This window comes from Natator depressus, chromosome 5 (genome assembly GCF_965152275.1).
Source record: "Natator depressus isolate rNatDep1 chromosome 5, rNatDep2.hap1, whole genome shotgun sequence".
Taxonomy (NCBI): domain Eukaryota; kingdom Metazoa; phylum Chordata; order Testudines; family Cheloniidae; genus Natator; species Natator depressus.
Genome location: NC_134238.1, coordinates 49,999,006 through 50,015,102, shown reverse-complemented (window position 1 = coordinate 50,015,102; position 16,097 = coordinate 49,999,006). Strand labels below are relative to the sequence as shown.

At 41.4% G+C, this 16,097-nt stretch overlaps 1 protein-coding gene across 1 annotated transcript; it reads left to right on the top strand.

Moving 5' to 3' along the window:
- The first annotated feature begins 717 nt into the window (after nt 1–717).
- On the top strand, nt 718–15,466 carry MARVELD2 (MARVEL domain containing 2). The gene is made up of 7 exons (XM_074952774.1): nt 718–886; nt 1,487–2,659; nt 6,717–6,749; nt 9,042–9,175; nt 9,797–9,968; nt 10,423–10,473; nt 12,268–15,466. Exons 2-7 carry the CDS (start codon nt 1,517–1,519, stop codon nt 12,382–12,384), a joined length of 1,650 nt encoding a protein of 549 aa, XP_074808875.1. The 5' UTR covers nt 718–886; nt 1,487–1,516; the 3' UTR covers nt 12,385–15,466.
- Nucleotides 15,467–16,097: the final 631 nt, after the last annotated feature.

The following is a 16,097-nucleotide window of genomic DNA, read 5'->3' as shown; positions in this document are numbered from 1 at the left end:
TCTCCGCTCTGCCCTGCTCCCAAGGCATGCCCCATCCTACCCCTTTACATAGCCGTCAGCATCTTTCCCGTCGCTGCTACGCAAAGGAGCTTGGTTTAGTTGAAAGAAAAGAAGTATTTGGGGCACCTTAGAGATTAACAAATTTATTAGAGCATAAGCTTTCGTGAGCTACAGCTCACTTCATCAGCTGCATACAGTGGAAAATATAGCAGGGAGATTTTATATACACAGAGAACACAAAACAATGGGTGTTACTGTACTGACTGTTACAAGCAAGAGTGATCAGGAAAAGTGAGCTATTACCAGCGGGGGAAGAGAGGGGGGACCTTTTGTAGTGATAATCAAGGTGGGCCATTTCCAGCACTTTACAAGAACAGTCGAAGGGGAAATAAACAAGGGGAAATAGTTTTACTTTAGTTTGCAGCCCAGGGTAAAGCACGGCTCAGGCAGGTTCCCTAGCCTCACCCGCCCCATCGCAGTTGGGATTTACTGCCCGAGGCTGGCGTGAGGACGGGTCCGTAGGTTTCTCGCTGCAGAGGCAGCCCGGCAGGCGGGGGAGCAGAGCGCTGCCGTTCAGCGTAACTTAACGTGTCTGCCCCCAGGGCAAGTGGCGCATGGACGGGCCAGGCCGAGCAGGGCGTAGGTGCCCGCGAGGCCCGGGCTGGAGGCGGGGCCGGCAGGTGAGTTCCCGGGGCGGGGCTGGAGGGGACGGGCGGTCGCCTGACTCGAGGGGCGGGAGCGACCCAGGCGAGCGCGGATCCCAGCGCAGCGCCGTCCTGCGCGGAGCGGCCCGGCCCCACCCCACCGCACCCCACCGCGGCTGGGCGTTGTGCGGCGGGGCCGTGCGCGGAGCTGAGAAGTCGCTGGCGGGACGCGGAGGCTCGCGGTGAGCGGGGCGGCCCTTTGTCTGGCCGGGGGGAGAGGCGAGGAGGACAAGGGCTGTGCAGGGGCAGAGGGTGTCGGGACCCGGCTCTCTGCAGATCCCGTTGCAGAATCGGGGCCCAAGACCCCCTGCTCCTGGGACTCGGTGAAACAGCGGCCAGACAAGTGCTCCGTGCGTTTCTCCGCGTCACTTGATTGGGACGGGCTCGGTATAAAATCCCTGGAGTTTAGTTTATAGGCAATTAAACAATTCCCCACCCTTCACTCTTAGACCTTGCATTGTCAACGTGAAATGGCTGCTGCGGTCATTGTTGGTTTCTCTGCGTTACCTTCGCTGTAACGCCAGAGAATAAGATATGAAGCATGGTTGTTTCCAGGTGGAATGGGTTTTGGTTTTTTTGTTTTTTTTTTTAAGTGTTGGCCTTTCTTTGAAGAATGCACCAGTTTTGGTGGGGTTGTAAGTCTGTCGAGGAATAGTTTTTATTTTTGGCTTGTTCAGTGCTGAGACCGTTGTTGGTATTTAACAATTTGTTCAATGATGTTTGTAGGAACCGCAAATGAAGTGGGAAGGGGATAATTTATAAATATTCATACAATTATCTAGGTGTTCCTAGAACAGGAGATCGAATCACAAATGTCTTCCAGAAGTGCGTTGTCGCAGCACAGATCGAGGCAGCATGGCAGAGCTACACAATATGATGAAGTATATGTGGATTCCTCTTTTTTAGAAGATACAGCAAGTCTGCCTCAAAGTTCACAAAATGCTGAACTGCTACTGAGTGTGGATGCCTTGCCAGCACCGCCTCTCCCACTGCAACCACCTCTCGGCCCTGAATTTTACCCAAGTGATCAAGAAGAACCCTCTGATCTCAAACCAGTCAGGCGGTTCATTCCAGACTCTTGGAAGAACTTCTTCAAAGGGAGAAGAAATAATCCAGAATTGGATAAGCCAGCATCAGATATAAAATACACTTCTGGTGGAGTTGAGTGTTCTCCACCAGCGTCTCCAGTACAGCAAAGCCACAAGTCAGCTGCTAGTTCTTATAAAGACCCATATGGAGGGTCAGGTGGAAGCTATAATTCACGCAAAGAAGCTGAAGCCATGCTTACCCAAGATCTTTATTCCTCCCTAGAACGACATACTCAAATGGCTCTAACTTACAGTGAGAAAGTGGAAGCTTATAATCTGAGATACTCCTACATGAAATCATGGGCAGGTTTACTCAGAATTCTGTGTGTCGTAGAGCTGCTTTTAGGTGCAGCTGTCTTTGCTTGTGTCACGGCCTATATACACAAAGATAACGAATGGTACAACATGTTTGGATACTCACAGCCGTATGGTTTTACAGCAAACAGTATATATGGAGGCTATTACTATAGTGGCCCCAAAACCCCTTTTATACTTGTTGTAGCAGGCTTGGCTTGGTTAGTGACCATAGCGCTTCTAGTGCTTGGCATGTCAATGTACTATCGAACTATTCTTCTGGACTCGAATTGGTGGCCTTTAACTGAATTTGGAATTAATGTTGCATTATTCATTCTGTATATGGCTGCTGCGATAGTCTATGTGAATGATGCTAACCGAGGTGGACTCTGCTATTACCAATTATTTAAAACACCAATGAATGCATCATTTTGCCGCATAGAAGGGGGACAGACAGCAGCAATGATCTTTTTGTTTGTCACAGTGATTGTCTATCTTATTAGTACAGTCGTTTGCCTAAAGCTATGGAGACATGAAGGAGCAAGGAGGCATAGAGAACTAATGGAACAAGAGGTAAGTCAAAAACTATCAGATCAAACTGATTGCATCAATTTTCTTGTGTGTGTTTAGCGTGCACGTTGCAAGGTGGGATTAAGTAGTAAACATTGGGTTCCAGTTATCATTGTGCCTTGGGCTAACTGTTACGTTAGGCAAGTCATCTTGGTACTAGTTTTCCCAACTATACAACAGGAATATTTATCCACTTTTGTAATATTCTGAGCTCCCTAAAGGAAAATGTCACATTGCGAGGTGCATTCCAGACCAGAGAGGGGTTGTGTCACTGCCTGCCCTCAGTGCTTAATTTGTAATGAAAGAGGTGCTGGGACCCAAGCAATTTTTTTTTTTTTTTTTTTTACTTTCATAACGATGCAGCAACCCCGGAGGTGCCAGGGCTATGTACTGCCAAACCTAGAGATGCAGCGAGCCGCCCTGGCACAAATGAAGCACTGACTGCTCTGTAATCTTGGGTGCCTCACAATGCTTTGCTGCTGTAGTTCTCAGCTAGAGCAACTCGCAAACAGCCTGCAGGTCACACCCTGAGTGTGTCTGTGTAGCTGCAGCTCTGGTCCATCAGCTCAGACCCCAGCAGCATGTCAGCAGCATCCAGTCACACTCTGGCCTTAGTTATTATTTGCAGGTGACCCCAATACATTTCCAGTCCTGAATTTTCAGATAGTAAAGGTCCATTGCCCCTGTAAAGAGTCAACATTGAACAGTTAGCTACTTTAACCGGAGTTACCGAACGGTTCAGTTTAAACACAGCACTGAATTAGTTTAGATGAATAATAAAACAAGTTTATTTTACTACAAAGAGAAGTGAGTATAAGGTATTAAAGTCAGAAATAGTTACAAGAGAAATAAAGATAAAATGCTTCCTAGTAGCTGAAATTTAACAAGCTAGACTTGGTTCAAAGTAGTCTTTACCATGTTTCTAGCAACATGGCTGACCAAATTCTAGGTCACACCCTCTCCCCCCAGCCCCCCCAATTCAAAGGGGTGGTTCCTTTTGTCTTCTTCGGTGAGAGAGAGATTAGGGTGTGTTTGCCTCTCACTTCTGTAGTTCAGTAATCCTTTGAAATGCATTTTCCTGAGGTTTACCCCTAGATAAAGTTCATTCTAGCTGTGAGAAAGGAGATGTGAAGTGAAAGAAGTTCCTTGCTGTTGTTTGCCAAAATGCAAGTCGCTCTGTGCCTGACCTTGTTCTTTGCCAGATTGCTGATCAACTTTAATGACACTTGGCTGGAGGTGTCACCTTGTCCTTTCTTTGAGAAACCAGTTACCCTACAGCAGTGGTTTTCAAACTTTTTGTACTGGTGACCCCTTTCACACGGCAAGCCTCTGAGTGTGATCCCTGCTTATATGTTAAAAATGGGGGAGGGGGAGATAAATGTAATGGGGGCTGGGAGCTGTCCGCCCCAAGGAGCTGATAACTTGCAACCTGCATGTAACCACTTTGCGACCCCCCTGAGGGGTGAAGACCCCCAGTTTGAGAACCCCTGCCCTAGAGTTGTCTTGTAAACACATTGTTGGCATAATTTCAGTTTGTTAATAACTCTTAATACGTATTTCATACATACTTTACATAAGAATATTGATGATTGTGTTATAAATTTTTAACAAGGCATATTTTGCACAATTATTACAGTAGTGTGTAGGGTTTGAATACAGGGGTGGTCACAGAAAGGCACTAGCAAAGCACCTGATCCAGCATCCATTGAAGTCAATGGTAGTCTTTCCATTGATTTCAGCAGACCTTGGGTCATGCAGTCACATGGAAAATATTGAAGTACTTTCCCTAAGTCAGCTGGTCAACTGCTTCTTAGTACATACTCTCCTCTGAACAAAAGATAGTCAGTTTATACTATATTCTTCCCTTACTTTAACACTTAGTAGAAGGCCTTAAAGCAAATGAGCCTTTGAGGACAGAACTTTCAATTTAGAAGTTTGTCAGAGCTACTCTAAGGATATTAGAAACTGATTTTGTGAAGTGTGCAAAATACCAGACCACCACTCCTGACATATCTATGCATTTTCAGCTTTCCTCACACTACTAATTCAACACTGTGTTCTTGGATCTGAGAAGCCAAAGCCAAGCCTAAGTATTTGTCACTTATGTAATGATAAAAAGAAAAGGAGGACTTGTGGCGCCTTAGAGACTAACAAATTTATTTGAGCATAAGCTTTTGTGAGCTACAGCTCACTTCATCGGATGTGAGTGATGAAGTGAGCTGTAGCTCACGAAAGCTTATGCTCAGATAAATTTGTTAGTCTCTAAGGTGCCACAAGTCCTCCTTTTCTTTTTGCGGATACAGACTAACACGGCTGCTACTCTGAAACCTGTCATGATGTAATGATGTTTCTCTGATATTTAGAGTAAGAAAGGTTGGCAGTTTTTTAAATACAGAAAGCTAGATAACTGAGTGCTGCTTTTTACTGGTTTCCTACGGTCTGGATATCGTGTGTGAAACAAAAAAAACTTTAATGCATTAGTCCTTAAATTCTAAATCAGTTTTCAGGTCTGTTCCTGCAGGCCCTTTCTCATTAGCATATTTACACTGTTTGTATGCCTTGTAGCTCTTGTATTAAAAAAAAAATCATAATTCTTGATATCTAGTTATTTTAGCAATATTGGGCATAGGTGGAGTGGCTTAAGGCTTAAAAGGAAAAAAAATCCACTGAAATAAAATATATCTGCTATAAAGCATCATGCTGTAACTTTGATAGAGTTCAATACAAATTATGTTGTAGGGGCTCTAAATATAAGACTGCAGGATCACTTGTGCTCTGTTTCAACTATTTTGCAATTGGATTCGCAACATATTAGGAACATCCTTCATTATTAATTGCTTAATCTCCTATCTGGTGGATGATAACAGAAAATTTGTTTTATTTTTGCTTTATCTATCAGCTAAATCATTCCAAGTAGGTTGTGCAAAAATGATCAAATTGAAACTCACCTTTTATTCAAACTTATAAAAATCACTAAAATATCACATTCCACAAAATTCAGAGGATATACTTGAGCCACACCTAAATAGGATTCAGTTTTTGATTTTCCTTCTCTCACTAGAGAGGAAGAACAGTGGATTTCCTCCACTTTCTAATTTCAAACTTTAATCTTTCCTTTGTAAAATTCTCCTTAAAAGACACAGTTTTACTCATGACGTGTCCTAATTTTAAATTAAATGAGTAGCTGTATCATTCTCACAATATTCTTGTTAGAAGATTAATTTTATATTATAAAAATCTGAAAAAATAAGTTTTACTGAAGTTTATATATAAAATGATCAAATTATTCCCACCCACCATCCAACATTCTTCTACTCTATTTACTTGAAAATATTTCTAAATAGATTATTTTTATAGTGGTTGGTTTGACTGAGCTGAGTATGATGGAAAATTGTTGAGGGTTGAGTTATTTCCCAAAACAGATTTTAAAAAAAGAATGATTACTGCCCCCAAAGAGTTCATGGGTTAATATCGGACGAAATATAAGAGAGTAACAAAAATGGTCGGGAGGAGATTGAAGTATCTTATCTAAAAGTAGTAACTGAAAGCCTGTGCTGTCCCACGGGTGTAATTCTTAAAGTTTTGTGTGTGGTGTTGTTTTTAAATAAATGCCAAAAATGGCTCAGAACTAAACTGGATGGTAACAAACTGAATCTCAGTGATGGTTCAACCTGGCGATGAACAAAAAAAAACAACCTGTCAGCCGTTCTTGCAAGCGTTTCTATCACTTCTCAGTGACTCAGCAGACATCCTGGGCTGCAGAGTGACAATCCTGGAATCTTCTTATAAGATGCTCCAAATAAACTGGTCTAAATTGTTAAAATATTTTTTGAATTACTGGCTTCTCTCTTGAAAATTTTCTTTAAAACTAATGACACCATACTGCCACACGCAGCTTTCCTGAAAAAATACATTTACTCATATTTAAACATTAATTGATCACAAATACCCTATGTTCTATGACTTTTATGGGGTTTAGGATATTAAAGGTTTGTGCTTTTGCAGAATACATGCGTGATTCAAACCTTTGTTAAGCAATAAACTGTCTCCTTTTTTTTAGATGAAAACACAATCTTTTCTACCAAAAAGGATGGTAAGAATCAAATTTATTCTCTCCTAATTTTCTGACTGATGATATTATAGGATGGAAAGAGGTAAAGTTTTCCAAAGTGCTGACCAGAATAGGTTAATCTCTGTGTCAGATTCTCGCATTAAGTCTTAGCTCCTTAACACAAGACCGGTGGAACGCCATTTCTCAACCTTTTCTGGTCCTGAGGGAAGTCGTGGTCAGGTAGAACTCAAGCAATACCCCCATTGCCTTCTGAATATTGTGGTTAACTTCCTTGACCATGGTAAACAAAGGAACTCCCTGCAGGAATGAGCAGCTCTCCTCTAGAGCTTAGTGATGCTCATCAAGTGGCCTTACTTGGTTTCAGCCTTGTTTTCCAGCTGGATCTGGTTCAGAGCTCTAAATTGTAATTCTTTGCCTCAAGTGTTTTGGTGCACCTGTGTTGCCTTTTTGTGTGTGTGTCAGTTTCTTGTTTTCAGCAGACTTAAGACCATTTGTATCGGTGCTTGGTCTGTTACTTTTTGAATATGCTTGGGTTCAGTACTTCTTGGCACACATTTCTCTTGTTGTTCTGGTGCCTCCCTTGACAGGTCAAGACTTGACCCATTCTCCTCCCCCTTGGTGTTTTGGCAAGTATGACTGTGAGGAAGAAAGAAAGTTCGGTGTCTTCACATCTTGGCCATGTTGTAGGAAGGGGGTGGACAAACTTTTTGGCCCGAGGGCCAGACTTGTGGGGAGGAGGGAACCGCCCCCCAGCTCTTGCTGGCCACGCGGCTGGGAGCCAGGGGAGCGGAGCAGGGTCGCTCCACTTCCCGCAGGAAGTGGCCAGCCCGCCCCCCACGGAGGCCTGGGGCCCCACACAGCCCCCACCCCAAGGGGGCTGTGTATGGCACCAAAATAGCTAGGGACCCCTGCAACCATGATATGCAGGATATATCTGCACATGTCATCTGATGAGCAAAAAGGTGTGGGAAGTGCCTCCAAACCGTTATTGAGGCACCCCAGAGAGAAAAGGCTAACCCGGAGCACTTTGAAGGGTAAATCCTTCAGGCTGAAACCAGAGTTAACCAAGACTACTGTGCCTTCTCTGCTCAAACCCCTAGTTTAGCAGTTTAAACTAAAGCAGTTTAGTAAGAGTGGGGCAGTTTTACCACCAAATGCCTTGTGTAGTCATCAGCGAAGCTTTGCCAAGTGTTGGAATCTTGGGAATTTAAAGTCAAGGATATTGAGCGGTCTTTCCTCAGACGAGGCAGAGCCTCTGAGCAAGTGGTTGAATAAGGAGACAATGAGAGAAACTCTGCTATTCTCCAGCATGTCTGAATTTAAGCTTATACTTCAGATAGCTCCACACTGAGACTTCTGGATTTTCCCCTCTTGTGTGCCCAAAGAAGAGAAGCCAGTGATTTTGGGTAACTGTGTGTGCTCAGTAATCTAATCAAGGGCTCCTGAATCTCTCCGGAGAAGCCCCAAAGCCCACAGTATCATTTTGGAGACACGCCTCTAACTGTGCGTCAGCAAAGGCAGTATCTCTTGGTGCAGTCAAAATGCTTTTTGCACTGAGGCAGATGCTTATGCCCAAAGAAGCTCTGCTTTAGACACCAGTGCCCACAGCACTTCTTGTGCAGGGGCTCCAATGGTACTGATGCTCCCAAGGCAATACTTCCCACATAACCTTAACTCTTCCCCCATAAAAACTGGGAACTTCACAGTGACTTTCTCCTGCCTAACAGAAACTACCCTTTTCTCTGTGCCCACCACAACACCAAATAAGGATTCTTATTCCTACACTCCAGCAGGACCCTCAGGGAATGGGGAAAAATTTTTGCTGATTGACAGAGATTAAATTAGATCCACTGAGCTACCTTTCTTCATAGTTTTCTTGTTGCACAATCACAATTAGTCTAGTAATACCTTCGGGGACTACCTTAAACTTTCCAGTACTTCATTCAAGTCACACAAGACTAATACAGTATTCCCAAGCCCCCAGAGGAATGCTGTATTAAGGAACTGGTGTCACTACTGGGGCAGATTTAAGGTGGTTGTGTTGTGTGAGAAATCTCACTTTATGTTTCTATATCCCGTGGTGGTGTAACCATGTTGGTCACAGTATATTAGAGAGGCAAGGTGGGTTGGTCCAATAAAAGATATTCACCCACTTTACATTTACCAGTTTTCTAACTCATGCTTTGTTTTTGTCTCTAATATTACAGTTGCATTCAGGAAGGCATAGGAAACTGTTTAATACCTGCAACTTTAACTCCACACTAACAATTATTTTGTGTTTTTTATGTTTATCATTTTTACTTCTAAAATTAGTATGAAAGTGAAGACAGACCAAGAGAGGTCAATTACAGGCAATTTAAATCGGTGGAAATGAAACCTGAACTACTTAATGGCCACATACCATCAGGGTACATTCCTAAGCCTATAGTGATGCCAGACTACTTAGCGTGAGTGTTTTTGTAATTTTCCATTGTTTGTTTCATCAAAGAGGTGGTATTTTTTCTATTGGCTTATTTTAGTATCTAACCACTTTTTCATACTTCATACTCTGTTGGTCTCCAATTTCTTAGACATGAATTTTAAATAAGAGAATGATGGCCTGTGGACGTAGCATGTACATATTTAATATAAATGCATAATTTAAAAAATCAAAATTTTGTAATAGATTAAATAATTAAAATATCTAACAGAATATTAACCAAGGGGATGAGGAAAGGACATACAGTGATACAAAAATAACTGAGAGAATAAATGTACAGGCATTTCTTTGAACTTTTCTGGAACCTGCAATACTTGTTAAACAGTCTGACTGACAAAATCAGAATCAAACCTTAGCAAAGGAAATTTAGAAATGAGTAAAATTCACAAAAAGTAATAGTCTTTGCAAGCTAATAAAACTCCATAGTTCCATAAGGACATGTTTCAAATAATGTTAATTTGCATAACACTTAACTCAGATTTCAAAGTCTTGCGTATAACCTGCTGAAGTTTGCATGTGCTCAAAAAGCCACATTTACAGCTTTTTTGGAAAGTCAAAACTCCAGCACTAATAATCGTTTTTCTTATAGGAAATACCCAGCAATTCAGACAGACGATGAGCGAGATCGCTATAAAGCTGTGTTTAACGATCAGTTTGCTGAATATAAAGAGCTCTCTGCTGAAGTTCAGGTGGTCCTAAAAAAATTTGATGATTTGGATGTATTGGTGAGCAAGCTGTCTCTTCACCCTGGAAACATGCTGGTAAGTAGCTAATTAGATGCGTGTGTTTTTAAAAAAATTAATCGCAAAACCAAACTAATTTGTTTTCGAGAATTGAGCACAATCTTAAACAGCTAGACTGCCTATGGGAAGAGAGAGACCTGATAATGCTAAAGATGAACAAACAGGATGGACTTGATCTCCTGAAAACCTATTATCTTCATATTACAGAAATAGTGAAACACTTCATAACTAGCTTTGACCCGTATTTTCATCCGTTTCTATTTTAGTTGTTTTCAATTAGTTTCCATCTTAATTGAAAGTTTTGACTAACTTTAGTTGTTAGTGTTGACAAATTCAAACTAAGGTTTTCAATGAAAACAAAAACTAAGGTATATCTCAGTTCACACATTTGACAAGTCTGGGTAGAACTTATGGGAGAACACTAACAACAAACATAAGGTTTTTAAAATGCTTCACCATTTTGTTTTAATAGGAACATGACAGAATTTCAAAAGTTCTGCAAGAATACAAAAAGAAGAAGAATGTGAGTATTTTCAGCTTTACATTTTAATACTAGTTTGCAGCAGGGGCATGGTGGGCCATGGCCCACCCACTTAGCATCCAGGCCCAGCCCCAGCACCCCAGTCCCACTTCCTGGCAGGAACACTGCGGGGGGGCAGAGTGGGTAGGGTCACGGGAGCTCCCGTTTTTTTGAGCCCCACCTGGGCACACCCCCTTGGCCCAGTGGCTAATCTGCCAGTGGGAGGAGGGCAGGTGAGTGAGCAGGCAGCCCACCAGCAGCAGAGGAACCCTCCAAAAGGGTAGGCCTGCCGTTGGGGGAGCCAGGCCCAGTTTGGGGCAGTGTAGATGGGAACTGTTACCACTGGAGAACGCCATCTCCTCCTGGAGCTGAGTGCACACCTAGGGCTCAGGCCCCTGGCCAGAGCGTCCATCGCCCCCCGCAAGGCCGGCTGGAGGTGGGGATGAGGCGGCCCCAAACCCTCATGTCTTCCTTCCCCCATCCCCTGTTGTTGCCCACCCACTTGAAGTTGGGGCCCGCCCAAGTGTCCCGTCCTGGCTATGCTGCTGGTTTGCAATGATAATCCAATGGGTGGTTAAGAGGATGTAAGTCAGTAGTGGGCAACCACTCTGCTGGCGGGCCGTGAGACAGTGTTTACATTGACGGTCCACAGGCACAGCCGCCCGCAGCTCCCAGTTCACGGCCATTGGGAGCTGCGGGCGGCTGTGCCGGTGGATGGTCAACGTAAACACTGTCTCGTGGCCCGCCAGCGGATTACCCTGACTGGACGCAGGTTGCCCACCACTGATGTAAGTAGACAAAAGCAGCTTGAACAGCAGGCACAATCTATTAGTTAAGGGTATGCCCAGCCTTTGCATGTTACAATGTTCAGTGTACCTGTCGCATAAAATGCTGGAGACTTGAGAAAGTAGGTAAAGTTTGTTGTCCAACTCATTACAATTTCATGTTGGTTGCATCTTGTGATAGCTCTAAATATATAAACTAGATTTCAAAAGAAACCGTTGATGTTCTTAGGCTACAATGTTTTTCTATTTGACGGTAGGTCCCATATATTAATGTCTTGCCTTGAGAAGGCTTGCTAACATTGTTCAGTTATTTTTTTGGAACCAATCCATTTTCCATCCACACATGCAACAAAAAGCCAACATTCCTTGTAAGTGATAAAAACAACAAGGTACATATGCTTAATCTTGAAAGGAAGTCTCTCATTTTCTTTTTAATCAACTCTTTTTTGGGGGGGTGGAGGGGTGGACTATATATTAGTTGCAGAATAACTATTGCTGGAATCCAGAAGGGGTTCTACTTTATTGCTATTAAGTAGGTTAGGTAGGGGTGTGTGTAATTACTTGCATTCCAGTAAAATCTTGGCAATATAATCTCCTGATTTGTACCTTTTTGGTTTTTTATTCAATGCAAATTGACGGTTCATATTAGTCTGTTTTGTCATTTGTTTTGTACATTCATTTTGTTTGTTTGTTTGTTAAAGATCACCAGATACAAACCATCAGAACACAAATACATAACTGAAACAGGGCAGCACAACAAATAAAATTGCATTACTTTACTAAATGGCTAAAATACGTCAAAACCACAGCCCCTTTTCCATCCACCAAGAAAGCAGGAAAAGGGCAGGTAGAAGAAATTATGTTCAGGAAAGAACAGCATGTGTTCGGAGGGCATGTATCCATATGCATATGTGCTGTCCTCAGCCAACTGCATTATTGATTGTTCTTGGAGAAAACTGAAAGATAGATTGTATTAATATGAGTTGTTCATTTGCTTGTATCTTTCTTGCAGGATCCTACATTTCTGGAGAAAAAGGAACGTTGTGACTATCTAAAGAACAAACTTTCTCACATAAAACAAAGAATTCAGGACTACGATAAAGTTATGAATTGGAACACACAGATATAGTATCGCTCTAACTTTATGTGGAAGCTACTTAGTATATTGAAAGAGAAATGATTTTTAAATATTTATCTTCAAAATTATCAACTTCCTAATGTGAAACCGATTGCTTCCTCAATCAATGCCGATGTGTAGTCTCTTTAAATCTTGTGCATTTCTGACCGGTTTTGTACGGAATCATATTTTAAATGCAATATAACAAATAAGTTAACAAGCTGTTTTATGGCATCTACGCTAATTGTATGTTTTATTAATAGATAAATGCCTAAGTCTGTCCCTTTTTATGCAGTCATAGGTATGGTTATTTTTACTCATCTGTTCTCCCTTTCTTTTGTCTCTCTTTCCATGTGTGCACCCTTTCCACCAGATCTGGTTCTTCTAGATCTAGTCAAGAATCTGTGCAGTAGTGCTGTAACAACCTCAGATAATGACTTGGTGTATTTCCTGTATAGTTAGAGCCCTGCAAATCTGCAGATATCCACTTCATATCTGCAGACCATGTTTGCGGATCAGATGCAGATACAAAATTTATATCTGCATAGGGCTCTACATATCGTATTGGAAAAAACTGAGCTGTTTTTATGGCCCTGATTCAGCAGAGTATTTAAGCACTTGAGTTCAAATAAGTGAAACTGTTCATTCATGTCCTTACATGCTCCACAGAATCAGAGCCACTTGTTAGTCCTTGTCCCCTTTTTTCCCCCTATTCTGAAGATTGTTGCTTTCTATGGGGTGAACCTACAGATCTCTCAGAAACCACTGAGTGGTGTACCACATTTCTCTCCTTCCTGTCAGGTAGACAAGCCTCCTTACTGTTTGATCCTGAATATTTATTTAGTGCTTATATCTTTCTTTTCTCATGCAGAAGTTCTAAAGAAAGCAGTTGAAGTTTTGCCTGAATAAGGACTGCAGAACAGGTCCTATATTAGCAACCATAGCATAGCTTAATTCTGACCTCTGCCTTGCAGAGGTGAGGTAACTTATTCACATTCCTAAACCATAGTAATATGGGAATGAAGAGATTATTGAACTCATGTCCAGTCTTGGCTAGTGCTGCTACGGAACTAGCACTCTCTACAAACCTCCCCTTGGTGACATAGGTAGAACTGCATGTGTTAAATTAAGGGAAGAGAACACCCAGAGGAACATGACTTCCTTGTTTTGAGAAAACTGGAGAGAGTAGCTGATGCAGGTAATTGTAAACACTAGGAGTCGAATGTACATAGTAAATTTTAAACTTAATTCTCAGTATAAAACCTCCCAAAAAAGTTATGGTACATAAACCATAAGCATCTGATGTAAATCCAAGTGAAATGTTTTTCACTGGTGAGACACAAGCCTCCAGAGATTTAGCGTATCTTCATACTAAACCTTACAATGTGGTCTGAATTTGTAAATCTGTCTCGTATCACAGCTGTAAATACTTACAAACTTATGCAAACAATGTCATCTTATATGAATTTTATCTTTGTATGAACTTTTTTTTACTAATTAAAATACACTAAAATTGTTAGTCATTTTCTCATCGGTATTAGCTTCTTCACTGAACAGTTTTCTAGAACCAATATGTCACTGGACATTTCATTATGAAATATGTTATTTAAATGTCCAAAACATAATACTTGCTATAAGTACTTGGAACCAATTGCTTTTGTTAGGATTACATCATGGCTTTTGTTAGTCTTTTTTCTGAAACTTTCCATGCTTGGTCTCAGTTTAGAAAGGATTATATCTCCAAGCTATAATCAGTTATGAACTATGGTAGCTTTCCAAGTGTAGAGGAGAGGTACGTTCATGGCTCCTAGTGTAAGGCTGTGGTGTTTCCATGTGACCTTACACCGCTGTTGTAAAGCACTGCAAGTGTCTGTAACTCAAAGCCACTTCTAGCTCCCCCCCCCCTTTTTTTTAAAGAAATGGGGAACACTTAAAGTGAAAAGAACTGTCACTGTAATATCAGTGATGGGTTTCAGTACTCAAGATATGAAATTGGGATCGTTGACTTTTCAGCATGCTGTAAACTGGTCACATTGCTTATCCCATATATTTGAGAGCTTTACTATGCTACACACTTAAAAAGATAACCAGGAATAAAAATGTACATGCCACATGACCAAATGAATGTTAGTTCAAGAACCTAAACTCAGGTTCTGACAGCTGAGAATTTAAACTGTAAACCGAAGATTTTTACCAAACACACGTGTGTGTTTCTAGGTGTATTGTAGGTAATCTCTTGTTAGTTTTAACAGCTGGTCTTAAAATGTGTGCCCATCCAAATAACCAGTAAATCTATAAAATACTTATCAGAAGGTTCATATGAGCTAGATTTAACATTTTTGGGGTACTATGAATTGAGCTTGTGAAGTTTTTTTTTCAAATATAATATTTTGTTTTACTTTTGAGAAATGTGGTGGTGTCTTTGTTTTATCCCTTGGGGAATAGGTTGCCAGGTCCTGTTCTCAGGGTTTGGGGGCACTGGAGGGGGGTTGCAGAGTGAACCCACTCCACACTTGCGCTGCAGTGGCGGCTCCTGTCCCACAGGTCGGGCCTGGCTGCCTGCTGTGGGTGCTTGCGTACGGGGTCACAGTGCCACTCTCAAATTTTGATCCCACAGGATAGATGCCACTGGTTTGGGGTGAGATTTTTTTTTGTTTTTCATTTTATTTTGTGGTGTGTTTCAGTTAAAAACGTGAGGCTTTAACTGTGAAACATGGTTCTTTAGCATGGAGCTGTCAGGAATGTGCTATCTGCTGATTGATTCAGCAACAGCATGATGAAGCAATTCCCATAGACTGGCATAGGAAAAAATTCCTATCAAAATGGACTCTAGAAAGTGAGAACTTTGGGGTCTGATTCTGCAAACCAACTTCCAGGAGCATCAGATGAGCATCTGACAAGGCCCTGCTCCCTCCTCATGTCCAGGCCACCTGGCCAATGGCTTGGCATGAGCAACTCTAAGGCTGGTAACTATGATGATAACCTTGCAGAACCTGTGTGTATATGAATGAATGTGTGAATAAATATGAGATTGAATGGAATGTTATAGCTATAACTAACTGCTTACTATGATTCTTTCTGTATTCACAATAAATGTGGTATTTTGCCTTTTCCCCTTTAATAAGATCCTGCTGGTTTTTATTTTATTGGTATAACACCATTGTGTTAATATCAGGATGAAAACGCTGCATTTCATAAATGATTCTTACCACTTTCTGGACCGTACAGTCCAGTACAATTCTAATTCCAGTATTTACAGAATGTACTTAAGATTTGTGTCATGGGGCAATTATTCTGATATTAGTTTTAAATTACAGATAAATCTGCTGCATGAGCAGTTTTGCACACCTGATATGCTGCTTTTCATATAATTACTGTTGGGGAAAAAGATCTAGGAATTACCTGAGTTCTTTATCAAAACACGATATGAGAAAGAAAGAAAGGCCTGAGATATAGGAAAAATTCTTTAGGACAATGATGCAACTACACTACAGTGATAAACTAGAACTGAGGGTGCACTATATGTAATTGCTCACACTGTAAGACGTATCACGTGTTAGTTCCCATTCATTTTAATAATCTGCTCTTTTACTATGATTCATGGCTTGGGTGAAAGAACTCTGCTCATAACTAATTGTTAAGTAGACACATGTAAAGAAAGCATGCCCTTCCATAATTTAGTGGAAACTTATTAAATGTGTTTTACTCCTCTTAACAGCTATTTA

Excerpts from the sequence above, each read along its gene's own strand:
- MARVELD2 (XM_074952774.1), top strand. The coding sequence starts at position 1,517 with ATGTCTTCCAGAAGTGCGTTGTCGCAGCACAGATCGAGGCAGCATGGC. Across the intron at positions 9,176-9,796 it reads GTGATGCCAGACTACTTAGC|GAAATACCCAGCAATTCAGA; the intron begins GTGAGTGTTTTT and ends TTTTTCTTATAG. Across the intron at positions 9,969-10,422 it reads TTCACCCTGGAAACATGCTG|GAACATGACAGAATTTCAAA; the intron begins GTAAGTAGCTAA and ends TTGTTTTAATAG.